The sequence below is a fragment of the Leptodactylus fuscus genome, chromosome 10 (assembly GCF_031893055.1).
Source record: "Leptodactylus fuscus isolate aLepFus1 chromosome 10, aLepFus1.hap2, whole genome shotgun sequence".
Lineage (NCBI taxonomy): Eukaryota > Metazoa > Chordata > Amphibia > Anura > Leptodactylidae > Leptodactylus > Leptodactylus fuscus.
In genome coordinates, this window is record NC_134274.1 from 52,760,128 (window position 1) to 52,780,095 (window position 19,968).

At 40.2% G+C, this 19,968-nt stretch overlaps 1 protein-coding gene across 8 annotated transcripts in view; it reads right to left on the bottom strand.

Annotated features, from left to right (window-relative positions):
• The window catches only part of PAX2 (paired box 2), a 56,995-nt gene that overhangs the window by 16,797 nt on the left and 20,230 nt on the right, over positions 1-19,968 (bottom strand). For all 8 annotated transcript variants that reach the window (XM_075258231.1, XM_075258225.1, XM_075258228.1 and 5 more), the window contains exons 5-6: positions 19,018-19,137; positions 1,396-1,571 (exon numbers count right to left, since the gene is read on the bottom strand). In XM_075258231.1, the coding sequence (XP_075114332.1) occupies positions 1,396-1,571; positions 19,018-19,137 (296 nt within the window). The remainder of the gene's footprint in view (positions 1-1,395; positions 1,572-19,017; positions 19,138-19,968) is intronic.

Sequence of the window (19,968 nt, forward strand, 5' to 3'; positions counted from 1 at the left end):
GCTGTGATCGGAGAGAAATTAAAATGAACTCAATTAGGCTTTAGATTTGCTTTATGGGCCCTGCTTTAAGTTTCAGGGGGAAAAAAATGACTGTGCTGGCGTTTAATAGTCTAATGAAAGTAAATAAAGGTTATCCATTGTAATAAACTCTGGGACTCTGGGAAAAGAAGGAAAAAAAATCACACTCAAATATGCCTTTTCTTCATTTCATGTTTTATAGTTTGGGGCATTTCAGAAGATTTTTTATTAATTTCATGTTCCATTAAGACAAACAACCTTTATGATATAAATAGAAAGAGGAGTTACTGTGCGAGGAGCTGAGCCAAAGATCTACAATTCTTATGGTTTATATGCGGCCTTAAAGCACAGGAAAGTGATTTAAAGGGCAAACTAGGTTTCTTGACTATCTTTTTAACTGGTGGATTGTACTCTATTATCTGTTAGATTGTATAATTTTTGATACTTTTATATTAAGAGTAAAAAGCTTGAACTTTACAAAAAAGTTAATATCCAATGCAGTAAAGGAAAACATAGAGGCTGAAACATTTTATTATTGAAGGCGTCGGTGTCTGGGTGGGCTTCATCAGGATCAGGTTAAAGGTGTTATAGGACTTATTTTTATAAAAAATATAAAAATAAACAGCAGCGCTGACCTTGCAGCGCTGGAGTCTTGAGCTCAAATCCTGCCAAGGACAACATCTGCAAGTAGTTTGTATGTTCTCCCAATGTTTGCATGGATTTCCTCCCACATTTCAAAAATGTGGAAAAAATGTACATTGTAAGCCCTGTATGGGGCTCCCAATCTTCATTAAAAAAAACAGAAAGATACAACTATTTGGAGCTGTTCCAGCAGCCTCCCCGCCCCATCCTGTCTTTGTACTCTTTGTAGCACATGACTACTGTAGATACTCATTGTCCTTAGTAGTCACATGGCATACTCCACTGGATTGAAGCATTAGTTGTTTTTTTGTAATTTATAACCTTTGCTGCTGCTATTATTATAATATTGAGTGGTGTTACTTTTTATCAACACTTTCACTACTTAGAGTCAGTTAATCCTTCTATAACCCGTATAAGAGATGGTTAATGGATAATGTGATATGTTAGATCTATCACTGCCACATTTATAGAAGAATTTGTACGTGTTGGCTAGATTTGCTATGATGTATACTGGTAGCAGTCTGGTAATGGTGGACTCTTCTGAAAACGTCCCACTTTGACACTTATAACCAGAGCAGTCTGCAATGCTGGCCTTGTATCAATGAAATTTCAAAATCTATAAGCCTGTATGCATGAAATATGTTGAATACTTCTGTCACGTTGGGGGGTCTCGCTAAATAATAATTCTAGCCAGCAGTATTTACCTATGATAAATAGTTCTATCATCCACTTTACCTGTTCTGATTTGATGTGTTCTGAAGCTTGAAAGACATCGGAATATGATGGGCGTTCAAATACTCGATCTAAGGCTTCCAACTGTTGCTGGGTGAAGTTGTCTGCACGTAGATGTTTCCGTAAGCTCTCCACGCTACTCTGAGAATCTCCATTTGGACCAGAACCATCAGACCCATCTATGTAACAAAAAAGGACACAGCAATGATAACTGCTTGCAGCTGAGCCATAGAGGCATAAGGCACATGGCATGTTTACATGGTTATTTTTTGGCGTTATCTGTCTAGACTCAACACGTTCTACAATGAGCTGCTTACAGGGACGCACATTGTGAATTATAATTAGGTTGATTATTAATAATATGTTAATGTAACAAATAGATATTAGTGCTTTAGTTGCCGTGTGACATGTAGAGTTGAATGTGTGCCGAGGATGTGTAGATGCATTTCAGCACTCTGTATTGGATTTCATAGGATAAATTTCATCTATAGCAAAAGTATTCTCCCATTCTGTTCCAGTGGGAATGAAGCCGGGAGATTACATTAAGACCGATAAATCTTATTCTTTGCAGGTGAATGTTGGATATGATATAATCAATATTACATTATATAGCATGGAGCAGTATCCTTCATAAGCTAATGTAAAATATCAGATATTGATTAGAGGAAGTACAAAGCATTTTGTCTGACCCTTTAACAAAGCATCATTTGGTTCACACTAGAGGAAATGGCCCATGTTGATTTCTCTTTATATTCCTTTTAGAAATGATTATGGATGGCACTACATGTTGTCATTAAAAAAGGATATCCCGATATATTTTATACCCATGTACACATGATTAGAAGTTTTATTCTTTTCTACTGGGCAGTTAAGGCATACACATCACAGCAAAGTCAGACAAATCCGCAGATATTGGAGCGACTAGTCAACGATCTTATATGTAGGTGCGCCATCGGACTCTCTTGACCAATGATGTTGGAGACGAGAAGGATCAAGCATATTGAATTTGAACATACAATCCTTTTGTTCTGTGGGTGGATAAGCCACCATGAGTGGTGTCTTAAAGCAACTTATTCCCCTCTTCTTATTTAGAAGACATACCTGAGCATGGATGTATATTAGTGGTTGGCAAGAACACCTATCTACCGAACAAGCATTCAACTCATGAGTATTGAAGTTGTATGGACACCTTCGGTGTAGCTTTAATATTAAGCATGGTATGCATAAAAAGGGTAGACAGAATAGAGGCATCCTCTATTACTGATATATAACGCCTTTTAGCTCAGGTTAAGCCTTACATGAGAATTACTTGTTGTTCTGGTGACCAGCTTACTGGCCACTAGGACAAGACATCATTACAGTAACGTGAGTACTAAAGGAAAACTAAGGCAGAAGTGAACCGCAAGGTCCCTGAACCTATTACAATTGGTGGAGTTGCTGGAGTGAAGGCATAAACATGGCCTTCTTGTATTAGGATAGGCAGTATAGTGGTCTTAGTTGTGAATTAGATTCGAAAATTCCCAGAAACGTATCTTAGTCGGTGCTGAGGCCGTATTCACATTACATATGTTTCTAAAGTCTTTGAGCAGATTTTTCCCTTTAGACTGAATTTTTCTATTAGGTAAAGGTAATCATTAGTACCAGTTATTAATTTGACATCATGATGAAAACAAGGCAGTGGTATTGAATATCCTCATGCTGGTTCTGCCTCCCTCCCTTAGCCTTTGCTATTGGAACACCCTTTGATTTCGAGATATGCGTCATTGAGATCTTGATAAATAATATCCTAGTTTAATGATTAACCTTTGCACTCATATGGAGGGTTATTTATGATGCTGAAATAGTTTAAGACGTCAACTAAGACATGCCCCTAAGTCTTTCTTCATGGTAGCGCTGCTAAACGGCACCTTGAAGCCATGTTTTAGATGTATGTGGACACTACAGACACACAAAATAGTATATTATATAGGATAATGACGATAATAGTCATCCATCCATACCATATAAACACGGTACAAGGATATATATTTTTTCTTTTACCATATAAATAACATGGTACATGGGATCTAGGACCACCTAGCGATCCACCAGTGAGGCCCTGATCATCAGATACACTGAATCTATAACACATAAAACAGTAAGGATAATGAATACAATAAAGCTGAACCCTATATAAAGTACTCAAAGTGCTCTTTGTATCTAAAGATGTTGTGACTCCAGGGTTAAATACTACCGCCCTGTGAAAATTCAGAACCATCCGCTAACACACATCAGTTTTAACACACATTTAAAAAGCAAAAGATCAGCTTTTAAAAGAGCCATGACCCAATAGATAGATGTCTGATCTTGTATACGTGTGTGTGAGCCTCGATTATTCGCGCAGAGCTGTCCTCCCTCCTCGGCTTTATTTATGCAGGGGGCCTTTTCAGATCTCGACAAATCTGTCAGTCTAAATTTGCGAGAGATTATGGCGCTCCTTCTCTTGCACAGGGAGCGATGATATATGATATGTGCTAGCCCTATTGATTGCCTGATCTGGTGGCAGAGGGCCGGCGAAATGAACTTGAAATGAACATCATGCCTCAACTCATTGTGCGTATAATACACTACTTAATCCCACATTTTTCAGCCGCTATGGAATTCAATTGATCAATCATGTTCCACTGATAGTGCTCTTTTAGGGGTTATTGCTGTTCAGCACGCCAACCAGTTATTTATTTATTTTACCCGGTGTGGGCCTGGTGATTGGAAGCCGGGTTAAAGAGAACATGAAAGGCAATGCCAAGCCGGGAAGAGGAAGAGAGAAACAAGGTAATTAACCTTGTGAAGCCAGGACATTTACAGTGCATGCAATTTTATATATGAGTGTTATTAGGTGCAATGAGGACTAAAGAGTGCTAGGCCTCATTTATCAAGCTGTCTAACAGTGCAATGGTCTTTGTTGCCCATGGCAACCAATCACAGTGCAGCTTTCATCTCTGGAACTGCTTTGGAATAATATAAGCTGTGCTGTGATTGGTTCTTATGGGCTACAAAGACAGTCCTAATGTTAGACTATAGGTTATATGTGTCTACACAGATTCATCAGATACATGACATATTTTATTTTTGGGCTGCGCTATGATACAAAAAATTCCATTACCGAAATGTCAATGTATCAATATAACTTGTAAAAATGTCTGTAATAGCCAAGGGATCATTGGTAAAGATTAGAGATGAGTGAGTAGTATTCGATCAAATACCTCCCCTGCATAGTTATTAATGTAAAAAAGCGCCAGAGAAGGTGGGAGGGGAATCTAATTTTTACTGCGTTTACCGTGTGGTATTCGACCGAGTACACCAATATCTATGCAGGGGAGGTAATCGATCGAATACTACTCGCTCATCTCCAGTAAAGATACCTTAATGCTAATGTTCGTACGTAGGATTTTCGGTCGCCTATACATCACTTACCATTATTTTCATTGTTCGTTGCTACAATATAATATAACAGAAGTGTCTGATCTGTTGGCGGTGTCCAGCAGACCCAATGGACCCTAATGGAGTCCATTAGGTTTATGTTGACAAGTCCAGGACATAATAGTGCAACATGCCGCGCTACATTCCTGATAAAATCAGTGACGGAGACTCCTAACAAAGCCTCTGACACATGTGAACCTAGTCTTAATGGTTCATTTACTTCGAACGAAAAATAAAGTGCGTCTGTGTCCAAGTGTTTTGTATTTAAAACTCCATAATTGCTCTTTTTCGTTAAAAAAAATAAAGTAACCTTCTGGATTTTAGACTCCATCATTGCAGTGACAGGGTTAACATCTCGGACTTCCCCAGATGAATATCTTACTTTTAATTAATAATCTAATTGCAACATTGTGTCTTGTTCTATTACGGCATGTAGTTGCTGGCACCTCCACCCCCACCTCTGCCGCACACTTCCTAATTCCCTCTGAAACCTGGCGGTGTCAGGCATCTTTCCTGGACACCCCCTTGGGGGCCTTTCATAGCGTTGGCAGTTGTTGCAGTTTCAAACTCAATTGTTCTCGTCGGTACTGAGGCAAATGGAGTCATTAATTACCTTCTATCAGCTGGGCTGAGTTCAGAAGGCGATCAATAACCCAGCGTTTGTCATTCACAGCAGCAAGCGAGCGAGCAGGAGAACAGCTAAACCAATACCCGCACAGAGCACAACAACATCATATAATCATAATACTAGTCATCAATACTGTAGCAGTGTTTTTCTTCACAGAGATAATTCATTCCTTCAAAAACAGAAAATGACTTTCCGTTTCTCGGTCAGAGCGGAGGGAAAAGATGTAGGAAGCTTTGGTTGTGAAATCTGACATCAGTCATCAGTCTTCAACCTCTCATAGCAGGCATTGGCTGAGCATTATGCAGGGGGATGCTGCAGAGCAGTTACTGCTTTCATAAATGCTTTACCGTTATTAAGCTCATTAATCATAGGTATAAGGGCTAGGCTTGCAAGCTGCATAGAAGATGTAGGCCAAGGGCATGCAACCTATAGCGTGCCAGATGTTGCTGTACTACAACAACTAGCAAGCTTGCACTGCTGACGATGGGTGTTGTTGGTTAATGATACCTTTATCTACCGCCATGCACCGTTATATCATCCATTGTATCGTTTGGCAACTGAGGTCAACCTTTATGAAAGAAGTTGGAGAATTCAATCGCCTGCTATCAATCTTGCTAACTTAGATGACAATGTATGGGCAGATAACAACGTCAACCTGTCATGTCCTTTCAAAATAGCAATTTGGGTTGGCTTTGTATCGCCGGCAATTTTTGCTTAAATTGTATTCTCAGGAAACAGCACCACTCCTGTTTGTTGGTTGTGTCTGGTATTGCAGCCACTATTATCCCCACTTTAATTAAAAAAGAAGTAACTCACCAAACCCATAAAAAAGCAGTTTCTGGCAAAAACAAAATATACATATGTTTTTCGGGGGGCAACACGGTGGCTCAGTGGTTAGCACTGCAGCCTTGCAGCGCTGGAGTCCTGGGTTCAAATCCCACCAGGAACAACATCTGCAAGGAGTTTGTATGTTCTCTCTCCGTGTTTGCATGGATTTCCTCCCATTCTACAAAGACATACTGATAGGAAAATAAAATGTGCATTGTGATCCCTGTATGGGGCTCACAATCTACATTAAAAAAATGAATTAATAAAAATATATAGATATGTTTTTCTTGCCTCATACAATCCCTTTAAATGGATTCTCTTTAATGCCAGTGTTCATGTAAATAAGGTTCTTGTACATTTAGGGGGAGTTCACACGGAGTTACGTGCCGCGTGATGTGGCACGTAGACGCCGCGGGACCCTTTGCAGGCCGTACACGCTCCCATTGATTTCAATGGGAGCGGGGATCGTATGCGCCGCGCTAGTTTGCGGCCATGAATAAATGCACGGCCCCCTTACAATGGAATGGGTTCAGCAAGGCCAGACTATTTTATGTCAGTTTTGATGATTCCTGCAACGGTGGAGGATTTTGCAGATTCCTGAAAGGCCTGCTCATAGTACAAATGTGGCGTCCATGTTAGTGTAGTGACGCAGTCAATGGCCCCACTCTTGTCCTGCCAACTTTGAGAAAAGTAGGGTAACAGCAGGGTAACAATGTCACTTGCAATTATTTAGGCAAAAGTGGTCTAAAAATGTTGCAAACCACCAGTTTGCAACTTCTTAATATTAAAAAGAGGTTTAGCATCTTCATGTCCCTGTCCCATTGTATTACCATTTATGGACCCGCTGCATTTATTAAGGTTTGGCAATTTGCACCAGGTTTGTGACTTAAGGCCAGACTATAGCACATGCCATATCTGCACTATAAAGTACAACTCGTATTGAAACTTACTTCTTTCGAAAGCAGCAAAAACATACTTGTTACCCAGTTGTGTTACTTGCTACCAGTTACCCGATGTGATAGAATTTAGTAAAAGTCTATGTTTGCTCATAGGAGGCATGAATATAATAATGAATATAATTCCCAGTCTTTGGGACAGCACAAGATGTTCCAGATGTATTAAGAAGCATTTTGCCCCAATACACTTTGTATTAAACAAAGTCTTCATTTATTTCCCCTATGACTTTTATGAACTGTACAGTACGAGTGTAAAGTAAAGCAAATATATAAACCTGCCTCCTGTGTGGTCTCAACTTGAGAATAATATTTGTACATGATATAATGAGCTCTCATAACTTCACATTCTCTGTTCTAGAATTAGAACTTGTGGTTTATACATGGAGCATTGTCACAAATATATGGTTTACTGTCATAGATGTGGATGCTTATGAAGGTTCTATCACTGAACTACAATCTACTCCATATTACTCATCTCATTCACAGTACTCTTTACACTGTAATCTTTCCATTTTATAACATAAAGTAGAACTCTAATGCTGCCTGCCACACTGAACCAGTCTCCTACATGATGAGGAAACAGCACTGAATAAAGGACACCAAGTTCTACAGTCAGTGAGCAGAGAAACCTAATAAGTTATGCATGAAGACAAATTGTATGCTATCACCTAGGTAGCTCCGCAAACAAGGTAAAGATTCAACCAACCACACATCATGGAAATTCAGACACGAAAATCCTCCCAGTAAGATATCACATATTTCTATAAAAAAAGGGGGAACAAAGAAAATAATGGTAGAAAACTCAGTGTAAAGTGATATAAAAGCGATGACAGGCCATAAATAAATGTGTTTTCCAGGTTAGTGTTTGCTGTCTTCACAAACAAGGTTCAGATCCACTGATCCAGAACATCACCATCGTCTTAGAGCTCTACTACTTGAACTTTTCCTTTCTTCTTTATCGGTTTGGTTAGTTATAAACTCATTCCATTAGAGTCAACAACTGGGTCTAGATTTTCCCAGCACAGCTTTTACCAGTGACATGAGTGGATCTTTAGAATTTGTCAAACCTGGTGGGTCAATCCTACCATCTCTGCACTATAACATCCACAACTGAGGAGGGTTCTCAGGAGAGGCCGGATAATAATACTATGGCTTGATTTACGAAGGTGGATATGTCTAGAAAGTGGCCAAAATTACAATTCATGATGGTACATTTTGAGCACACTGGGGTGCTCAGCACTTTTTATGGTAGCGGGGTGGGTATCCAGGTGGGGGTACCAGTACCTGACTGATATATATTTGCAATCAGGCACACGCCATAGTCTCTTACTAATTCTGATAAGTCATGTGCCTGTCAGGGAATCCATTATGAATGGCGTGAGAATCACCAGTCTTAATAAATTTTAATCTTATTCCTTGTTTCCACCCATCATTTTAATTTAAAAGCTACATAAAGGAGATGGGAACTGGCTCAGTGGTTAAATGCTCCAATAGTAAAATTATATTATTTGAATAGGCAGATGAGTTCAAAAGTCATCATAAAATATCAGGACTAGATATATTATTATATTATGGTGGATTCCATTTATGAAGGCCCCTACCCCAACATATAATAAAGGCTTTGCTTACCAGACTCATTTCCTAAGGATGTCTACTGCTTTTCCATGGAAAAGATTCTGATTTATTTAATTTACAGCTTTTCTATCTAATACTCATCCTGATCCATCCAGTGCTCCGTGGCCATAGCAGGGAACTCTGGGATCTGCCACAGTCTGGTAAATATCCAGGCTGAATTCTGTCACTTAATAAACTGCTTGTAGAAGCACAAACAAAAAGCTAACACAGAGGTTTGTGACCCATGAGGTTGAATGACTATGCACCTTTAGGCCGGAACAGCGTGGAACACGAGTAAGCCTGCGAGAACCTTACAAGCCAATCTCAAATGCCAGCTTTGTTAGCTGGAAGGACAGAAGGAAGGCGAAAAATTACATAGCATGCAGCTCTAACTATGCTTGTTTAGAGAAACTGCTTGCATTTATGAAGTCTTTGGTGCGGAAAGCAGGGTTGCAAATGACTGCATCAGGAGCGACAGTAGGGGCCATTAATTTCCTGTTATGTTTTCCTGTGTTGGGGGCTTTATTAATTTAATTTTACACTGTCGAACAACGGCGAGAGCTGACACTGCCACACTTTCATTTTTTTTTCATCACTTCATTCTGCTTGTCTGACATACAGCGGCAAATTGTGAGGCCCAGCGAACACAACAGGACTTCAGTCTGTGATATCCATCTAATTCAAACCCACTTCTCCATTTAACCTCTTCCTAGCAGCTCACAGCCAGGATCTGTAGATCGCTGGCTGCTGAAACTTACAATTGTGCATTGCTTGAGGCAGTTATTGGAACCCTCAATATACTGCAAGGAGAATATTAGTACTTTACATTATTACTTGGAGCACGGTGCAAAATAAAACGCTATAAAACAGCTACTATTATCCCAGGAGAAGAACTTCTTGGGTTATCTGCTCAGCCTTTGGCTTTTTTATTGTAAGAGTCAAGATTCATTTTGGAGACAAGTGCCAGACTGCCAATGTTTCTGAATTATCTGATGCTGGATTGAAAGATTTTTTTTACTATATTTTCCCTTGGATGCGGACAGGCACATTTACCTCTGTGTGCATTCACCGACTGACACGAAACACTCTTAAGATATCTGTTGGTCAGTCTGCCAACCAAAGATGTACATTGCTCAATTACTGTAGGTAGTAAAGTATGTGTCGCCGCTCAGCACAGATATGATCACAGTTGGACCGAAGCCTGATATACAATGCCTGATGTAGATGCAATACAGCGGAGACAATGAATAAACGTATAATCCGTACCAAAGACTCAGGAGAAGAGCAATAAATATAATATAACTCGTGTATAATATATGGTAACTTCTAAAACCTAAAAACTGTGCTCACCATTGTAAAGTCCACCTACACTATTGCTTTAATGGAAACCCTTCACATCGTACATACAGTCCAATCGGTGCTATAGAGAAGGAGCTGAGCAAATCCATATATAGTTTTATACAAAAATATTTTGCATAACTTGTTTTTCATTTAGAGTCCGGCCCATTCCTGTCGTAGGAGTCCAGTGGGCGGTCCTGCCAAGTAGGTCATAGCTATCTTTGTATCTATACTCCTACAGGGAAGCTCCTGGGCCCCAGTGGATACCTAATGGGGCTTCCACTTGCTATGTGTCCACTACTGCCCCTGGACGCCTAAGAATGAGCAGGAACTAAAATGCATGGATTGCAAGTTATAGTGAATCTTTTCCTGTACTACTATATATATCAATCCTCTACTCCTGTAGAACCTGCAAGCCATGGCTCATAGGTTATATGTAAGACAAAATATGACAGCTTTATATAGTAGTAACAGAGCTGTTGTTTTCTGGCCCCTCACGTGATATAGCGATCACTGATTTTACAGGTAAATATGATTTTGATAGTTATGGATATATTTTAAGACAGTGTTCTGTTCAATATTATAAGGTCACAACAAGAGACCTTATATTAGTAGGAACGTTCTTCAATGACTATGGTATTTCTTGAGTCTTGCTGTCATTTCTGAACACACACAGAGATGAAAACCTTATCTAGAAGCCTCAAACTTTTCATAATCAGCTCGCAGTAAATCTCTTTCCTGTACTGAATGTCGGAGAGGAATGTATGTTATGTTAGCTCATACTGGGGAAGGGATCTATCTGCACATCTCCCATCCTTCTATGGATGCCACCAGCAGTTGCCATTGGGTTTCTGTATTTATTCTGAAATTGTGCTGCAAATGTTGAGAACGTGTAATGCCAACTTCACCATAAACTACGTCATCAATCGAAAGTTTCTGTACAAGCTGGGTTACCAGTGACGCCACTTTTACATCCATCCAACTTTTCTGTATCATAAATGCAGTTATCTATTTCAGCATATTTCTGTGTTGTATAATGACTTGCCCCTAGTAGCCCACATTGTGGAAACATAGCGCTTTTTTGTTGCAGATTTTGTTGCGGTTTTTTAAGCCAAAGCTAAGAATGGCTACAAAAGGAATGGGAAATATACTTCCAACTTCTGCTCAATCCACTCCTGGCCTTGGCTCAAAAACCGCAACAAAATCTGCAACAAAAAAGCTGCGTTTTCCCAACGTGGGGCTTTAGCCAAAAGGGGTTATAGGATGACAGCCCATGGACACAGTTTCTATTTCTAACCCTTTTATTAAAATCCCATTCAAACAGGTAACTTTCATGCTTTTGCATTTTTATGGAATAGAATATAGAGAACCCTTCAGTAAAAGCAACAGGTTTCCTGTTCCTGTTTTACATGAAATTGTCTTGAATATTGTCGACTTGTCCACAACGCCTCTGTAAAATATTAGGATGACCATGTGGATATGGCAGAGGTGGCATGACTATACTGTAGTGGATGGCTTATTCTCCTGCATTCTTCCTCTACCGCTTATTGTAAAGCAGATTCCTATCTTGTGTTGCTCCTTTATCTGATCATCTATAAGGAAATAAATCCAGAAGCGTTGATATGGGACGCAGTTTGTATACAAGAATGGAAAACTACAGACAGGTTCTGTGTCTCGTGTGGTGCTCTCTTGAAGAGGGAACACGAGCCACAGCCAGTCTACATCTCTGAAAAGGTTGGGATTTCTGAGGCCGCCTTCCAGTGCTGTCAAGGTCACCAGGATTAGGTTCACCGAACGGTCAGAGCGGTTTGAGTTACTGGCACCGCCTGCTGATTCCTTTGGTGATTTTTATCCATCTCTTACAGTGTGTGGGATGGGAAGATAACTCACCTAAGTCAGGGGATCTCTAAACTTCTACAGCATATTCAGGAATGTGGGAGGGTCTCATTGCCCCCCTCCTCACTTCACCTAAATAGCAGGTGAGTTTTTATTACCAGTTGTAATAAGACAATACAGGCTTTTTTTTATCCCTTCCTGTGAGCAACAACAAACATTGCAGGCTGCAAAAATAACAATGAGCGTCGGTATTTCATTAATGTCGCAGTCCAAGATATGCTTTCTGTCCTGCTCACTGGAACTACAAAAGTTCTTAGATGCACAATGAGCCCAAATAGGTAAGACTTGCAGGGGAGGGATAATAATTTTAGGCTTTGATGAGTGATACGTCTGTGATGCCGGTGATCCTGGGAACGGGACAGATTTCCTTTTGGTAAGTGAGACTCCTGTCTAATGACTTGACAAGGCCAAAGGAAACTTGCTGATCCCATGGGTTCTGTTTACAAAGCTTCTAAAAAGTTGCATCTAGACCATTAACGTTTTATCAGATGTTAATCAAGTATCTAGTGCACATCTCTTGGCCGGGGATAATAATGTCATTTTGATACGGGGCGCAGAATCTAAGAACATTGCAGAACTTCAATGTGGTATCTACTTCATTATTTGCATGTCCAAAGTTACGGTGAAAACAAGGATTAAATGGCTGAACTTCCAAAGTTTAAGGGTTAGCGCAGGAATATATTACGTGAGTTGATCATTTCAGGACTTACATTAATGTGGGTATGATCATAACTATGGAGGAGTTGTAGGAATTAAGCTCCAAAATGTTAATGCAGGCAAAGATGTAGAAGATAGTGAAGCTTATAATGTAAAATGATAAAGGCTATTTTTGTCTTCATTCAGTTTGTAGATCTTGTCTAGACTTAGATACCGAACCACTCGCTGTACTGGTATTGGCAAAGACAAAAGAGAGGGCCCCACTGCAAAAATCAATATGGACCCCCATTATGGTGCCACATTTTCCACCCAGAAGAGAAAGGCTTCTTGTTTATTTTCCCTTCCAGGCCTTTCTGTGACCCTTGGGCCAATTCTATGTCATCATACTTTCTAACCCCTCGTTCACATCTGCATTGGTAATCCGTTTAGGGGAGCCCACATGGGGACCCTCCCAAATGGAATACCAAATACACTAGCAAGCGGTGTGCAGTGAAAGCACACAAATCCCCATAGACTATAATGGAGTCCCTGTGCTTGCCATGAGATCTCCGCAGGGAACATGCGGACGGGAAAGTACTTCACAATCTACTTTCCTGTCCGCATGTTCCATGTGGAGATCTTGCGGCGAGCACATGGACCCATTATAGTCTATGGAGTCCGTGTGCTTTCACTGCACACCACTAGCAAATGCATTCGGTAGTCCGTTCAGGGGGTCTCCATGTGGACTCCGCGAATGGATTACCAAATGCAGATATGAACTAAGGATAAGAATGCAAAGGATCCTGCACAGTACGTAGTACATAGTATGTTGGAAAATCAGCTATTGAGTTTGGATGGCTTCAATTCAAGTATGTATGCATGGAAATCTTTACATAGAATGATGTATAGCAGACATTCACCTGTATGCACCCTACCAACCCCTGTGTGTATATATGCATGCGCCCTACCAACAGCAACCTAAACTGAGTACATCATATTGTTATTATACTGTAGGTACATCTCAGGATACAGAGCCAACAGGTTAATTGTGCATAGCCCATAAGAATATATGATAATGAACTGTGATTGTAGACAGGAAGATAGGGTGATGTTGGTTCATATTAACTAGATACAGGGTATTATTATCTGCCAGTGGTTCCTCAGCCTACACAGGGAGGTAATAGCAGACTGCCATGCACAGAGCTGTTCAGGTAATTGGTTTATATATCTAGAAGCAGTGGTAGCAATCTCTGCACAGACAGACTAGCAGTAAAGCCAGTTCCTTAAGGCGATTTCCTTTGTCTTTTCAATTGCTTGCACATCCATGAGAGATACAGGGGGAGAATGAGAGAGGGTGAGACAGAGAGAGAGGAAAAATGTTAATTTGTGAATTAATAGCTTTTCTCAGCGGAATTGTAAATTCAAATGTCACCTAACACGACGACTCTGTGGCTGGCCCGCTCAAGAAGCAGTGACAAGATAGCACACTTACGCCGACTCCCCCCTTCCCCAGTCTCCAAGATGCTCAGTTTGACTCCTCGCTCCCCACACTTGCATTAAATAGAAGTGCTGACTTTTCTAACTTTGGGCCTACAGATCAAGGCTCCTTTTTCTAAATAAAATTTCTATAGACCTATCGTTTGCGCGGTTGCATAATACGCCGGTTTGCAAGTTTACAAGACTTTACCAAAGAGAAGTCAGAAAATGAGGTGTCGCTTGTGTCATGCAGGTGTGAAAGGGTTAAGGTAAGCAATAAGTCAGGAGACACTCTTCCGATTTTCCATCAGACAAAAGGCTAGGGAGAAAAGGATTGTGCCAGTGCCAGGGAGACAGACGGACAGTGAGAATGCCAGAGGGACAGACAGCTGCTGCAAGTGTCACAGACATAAATACTGAGGAATAAACATTTAGACATATGAGAGTAAGTATGTGCTAAATTATGTGTAAATAATTGTTCTTTTCGCGGCACTGGGGGGTTCACAACGTGTATTTATGACGGCGCCTTTCACAGGTTTTCAGATGGATTTCTGTTGGAAAGTACTGGAATGAAAAGATGTCATCAATCCCAAGCACACGCCATCATTGTAGTCAGCAAAATGGCTGACAGAGCATATTTGCCTTTAAAATATGTTTAATGATTCAACCAGGCTGTTAGAATTAACCAGATACGCGCTGCGGGGAGGGGAAGGGGATAGAATTTATGCCTGACTGTAGAGGCCTACATTTTTTTTTTAGATTTTAATCTTTTCTTTTTTTTTTAAACATAAAAAAATAGAGCCGCCTGGATCTTGCAAGGTCGCCCCAGGATGTGTAGGCCTAAGTCAGCCTAATTCTTACATTACCTCTGCCCATATACATATATAGTTTGTTATACATGATGAGGATGAGGAGTTGCCCATAGCAACCAACCAGGACGCTGCTTTCACTTTCCACCAGCGCTACAAAAATGAGAGCAGTAATCTGATTGGTTTGTATTGTTGACAACTATTATCTGCTTAAAAAGCCATCATGTTCTCCTTGCCCCTTCTCCAAAAATTACCCCTGACTAGATTTTCCAAGGCAGATTTTCACTTCCACCATTACTATAGTTGTCAACGAACCCGAATGTGCTAAGAAAGTCCTTAGTTTCTGGAAATAGTCCTCAAAAATCGAGGCACGTCCAGATCAGAAAGGGGGCAACGATAGAAAAACCCTGCCCAAAGTGTGCAGGCCCACTCAGCTTAGAGCGGGGACTAAAACATCCCCATTGTGCCAACTTCAAAGTTGGTAAGTATGTATTATACATACCGACCATCTTCTAGAAGACCACTTTGTGATCCAGGTGGTCATCTCAGGAGGTTTCACTGCATTTATATCTAATATATTATTCAGTGATATGTGTTGAAATATATCAATGTGTGTGCATCATATAGTTAGATTGAACATGGAGGTATATATATATATATATATATATATATATATATATATATATATATATATACACACACACACATCACATGTAACTAATGAGGTTTATATTTTTATACAGCGACCAATTCCAACTCAACATTAGCGAAATAATATTCCCAAGTATGGAAGACATCCCTGGTGAAGATGCTCTTGAGAACATGTCCAAGTTTCAAAGTTTCCAGAGGTATAATGAGGGAAAATGAAACAGACAGATCATAGAGGTGCCAGGGAGGAAAAGCGATGATGCCAGAACCACAAATACTTGGAGGACCAGAAGTGATAAGAGTGCAGACTTTTAAGCTTCACTGGTGTAAAGAATGTTTATGCCAGAGAACTAGAAGACTTTGCCAAGGAGACATACACCGACACTGCCAGAAGAAGAGGCTGATAGCGCCAAACACTCTCAAGTGCAGCCATATTTTTGGCGTGCAATGCCAATGACAAAATGTTGTGATGCTTTATTACACTTATCAAAAAAACGGCTAAGATACAGATGTAGCAGAGTTGAGATTCTCTGCTGTAGCAAAGAAGTGTTTGTCATTCAGAAGTCAATGTTATTTTGCAAAGTGTGGCAACAACACCTCCTGCATTTCTAACTTTTTATGTCTACTCTGCATTTGGTGAACCTACTAAATTAACATGCCACCAATTCTAAGTGTATTGTCATTGTACGAAGAATAGCCTCTAAAAGTGAATCATGAATATAACCTTTCTAGAGCATTGAGCACATGGCTAACAAGGCTGTGATATAGCAGTAAGGGATAAAAGACTATGATTAGCCATATTGTTCATTAAGGAGTCTGGAAAGCTGGGTGGAAGAATTGGTTGTCACTCAGCTTTCCAAGATATGAACAGAATATAATGAGAGCTCATACAACGTGATAACTCAAGGACGTGATTTTTTTTAGGGAGACATGCTCTTCCGTTAAGCCTGCTGGTAGATCCTAGAAGCAAGGCCTGTTGCATCAGTCTCAGTTACTTCTGGCACAAGCAATTCCAGTTGTGCTTGTTAAAGAGCATGCTCGGCAATTTCAGGTAATTTGGGCCATTTTAGGGGTAACCAATAACTGATTATGTCTCTCATGTGCAACATATAATATAAGGGACGCGATAAAAACTGAAAGTCACAATGCAAAAATAAAAATCAAACCTCTTAGCCCAGCAATGTGTAACCTGTCAACACAGCAAAAATCTAACAAATCTATAAAGAGGAGAAAAATAGCTGGAAAATGATGCTGCTTCAGTCAGTTCTAATACCCACAACAATATACCAGGCTGGTTATAAATCCAAGAGTAAGGCATAAAACCTGAAACATCATGAAAATAATAATAAATTTGTTACACGACCCAGCCGGAGTATGCCACCAAATTCTCATTTTAACCCGGTCGCTGTCGAATAATCATTTGCTGCTCGGATGTGATTAAATGCCGTTTGTTTAAGATATCTCCCTGTGCTTGTTTCTGTTTAACGGTGGAATCCGGGAAAATGTACAAAGGAGAATTACTTGGCTGATTTCCCTTAACTCTTTCAATAAACAAGGGAGAATAGAAGTGTTCAGCTCTCCTCTCTCTCTCTAACACAGAGCTGGTGCTGTGAATCACTCTGCTGCCTTCACCCAACCAGAGAGTTTGGCTACATCATCCTGACACATAATTATCTCTACTCTTCTTAATCATCCGTGCCGCTGCTACTGTGTAATGAAAGCAGCAACAAAGATGACAGAGTAGAGGAGGACTTTTCACCTTATATAGGATGGCCACGAAGCAAGTGTTTCTGCAATGTATCTATATCCCAGTAGATTTATACTTTCTTAAAAGTAGTCCTGTCGCAAAATAAGAATGAAACAATCATGGCAAATTTGTTAGATTCTAGATGAAATTCCTCCGGATAAGACCAGGCCAATGGGACTGCTATGTGGAAGACCATGTTTGGACTGTATTAGCATGGTAAAGTTTTACTTAATATTAAGAGCAGGGGTATAAGTATATAATGGGCAGACTCAGTTTGTTACCTTTACCCTGTATCTGAATACATAAAATTGACATTTTGGAACCCCTTTCCAGCACCCAGGGCCACCCCTAGCTCCACACCTGATTATTAATCTAGCATCCGTAGAAGTCAACCCCATTGCTCATGGCTAGTGAGACCCTGCAAAGGAGTCCTTTTGTCCACAGGGCCCATACAATAACTGGCACTAGGCCTAGGACAGCAACGATTCCTCCTACTCATGGATTGGGATGTCACCACCCACCTTAGAGTTTCTGATTCTGTTAAAGTTATATTTTTAGTGCAGTGTACAATAACACAACCTATAACCTATAGGCAGCCACCCTTTATATCAATTTCCAACCTATTAAAGAGCCTAGGGATTTTTTCAACAAAGCCAGAGTTTCCTCCAAAAAGAAGAAGCACCCATCCGTAGACAGTTGTTTCAGAGTTCGTGTCTCTCATCAGAAGAAAACATGGTACTGGTTGACCTTTGATGTATCTCTCAGAGGGAACTGTTTGTCCTTACAGAGACCTCTAGCTGGTATAAGAAGTCTTACAGGCAATGCCTCTTGTATGCAAACTAGCTCTTCTCCAGATGTAAGACAATCATTTCTCTAATGACACTTATAGGCAGCATCCCAGCCATGAGAACTACACATCTCAGCTATAGGAAATTCCATATGTGATAGCCATGTGAACATATAACAATCTAAGATTGGATGGATACATAAGTGGCATATACTAATATATTCGTAACAATGGTGCTTTACTGTAATGCTAAATCCACATTAACAACATTCATTATATTGGACAAGCTCATCATGACTCCAAGGTTCCTTTACGTCTCATGTAGCAGAACAGTATCTGTTTACATGCAGCAGTATGAGAAAGTACACAGAGCAAGCACTATTATATGAATATCCTACTCAATAAAAACATATGCAACATGTACAGAGGTCAAGGTGCACACCTATACTGTATGTCCTCCAACATAATACACTATATGAATGGAAAGAAAACAATCTACAGCTGGCCCTAGCAATCCAACATTCAAAAAATGTCTTCTGGCATTGAAGTCCTTATAGTATGTGTTATGCTGCTGGATAATAGAGCGTGATATGTATGACTAGTAAGTTATATTTATAATGCTGGTAAGTAAACTATACAATGGACATGTCACCAGGCCACTGCCATGACATAAGAGACTAAGAGCAGAAGGGTGGTGCATGTAGGCTACAACTGATCTGCTATAGGAGCAGCTGGCACGCATGGCTTTGAAATTAGACCCTATTTACAAGAGATACAGAATAAAGCTCTCTCTTTTTCCCTACCTTCATCGCGTTTCCTTTTTTCGCCATTTGAACGAGGTATACCCAGGATCCCATTTATGGAATAAGAGCCTACGGGATCATTGGAGGCGCTGGAGACAGGAGGAGATGCTGTACTGGGAACTAAACAAAATGAGAAAGGACATATAAGCCTGTGAGGAGACAGCTACTGTGGATCCTTCAACACTTCACTAAATGTAAGGAAGCTTCTCTGGCATGTTCCCAACAAGAGTACATACATAAGGGAATTTCTGTAGTGTTGTCCCATCAACAGAAATGGTCACCCACTTCCAAAACAATGGAAGCAGCCATTTTGTGGCCTAATAGCTACTTTGTATCCAGTGCCCAGTAAACAGAACCCTACTGGCTCCTCCAGGATTTATTAGGTCCTTTTGTTGTTTTCTTCTCCACAGAATGGCTGTCTCCACTGTTGTCCAAACCAATACTACTTCTTATGGGCTACACTGAGTGTTATATGTGTGGACGGGAGTGACGTACACTAACCTAATATGTCATCTATATTACAGATTTTATAATATCTATTTATATAAAAAAGAGTAAGAAACTGAAAACCAATAGGAGAGATTTACTAACCTAAATTAACAAAAACTCTGGCCCAACTTGTGTCCAAGAATTGGTGTACGTATTGTATGCCAAATGTATAATATGCTTCAGACACGTTTTGTTCCTCACTAGTCAATTCCGAAAAACGTTTACAAGAAGTGCACCAAAACTGAGCCCAATATTGGTGCAAAGTATTGGTCTAAAGTAAGTCAAAGATGGAGTGGTATAAGAAAGGGGAAGAGGTCTAATGCCTAGCAAGATGTACCAAATTTATCACACAGCGTGGGTCATTTAACAAGCTATATGTATTAGATTTCTGGGTGTGCACCAAATTAAGTGTTCGTGGAGGACATGGCCTAGTGGGAAAAAGTATAGGATGCCAACAGGGGG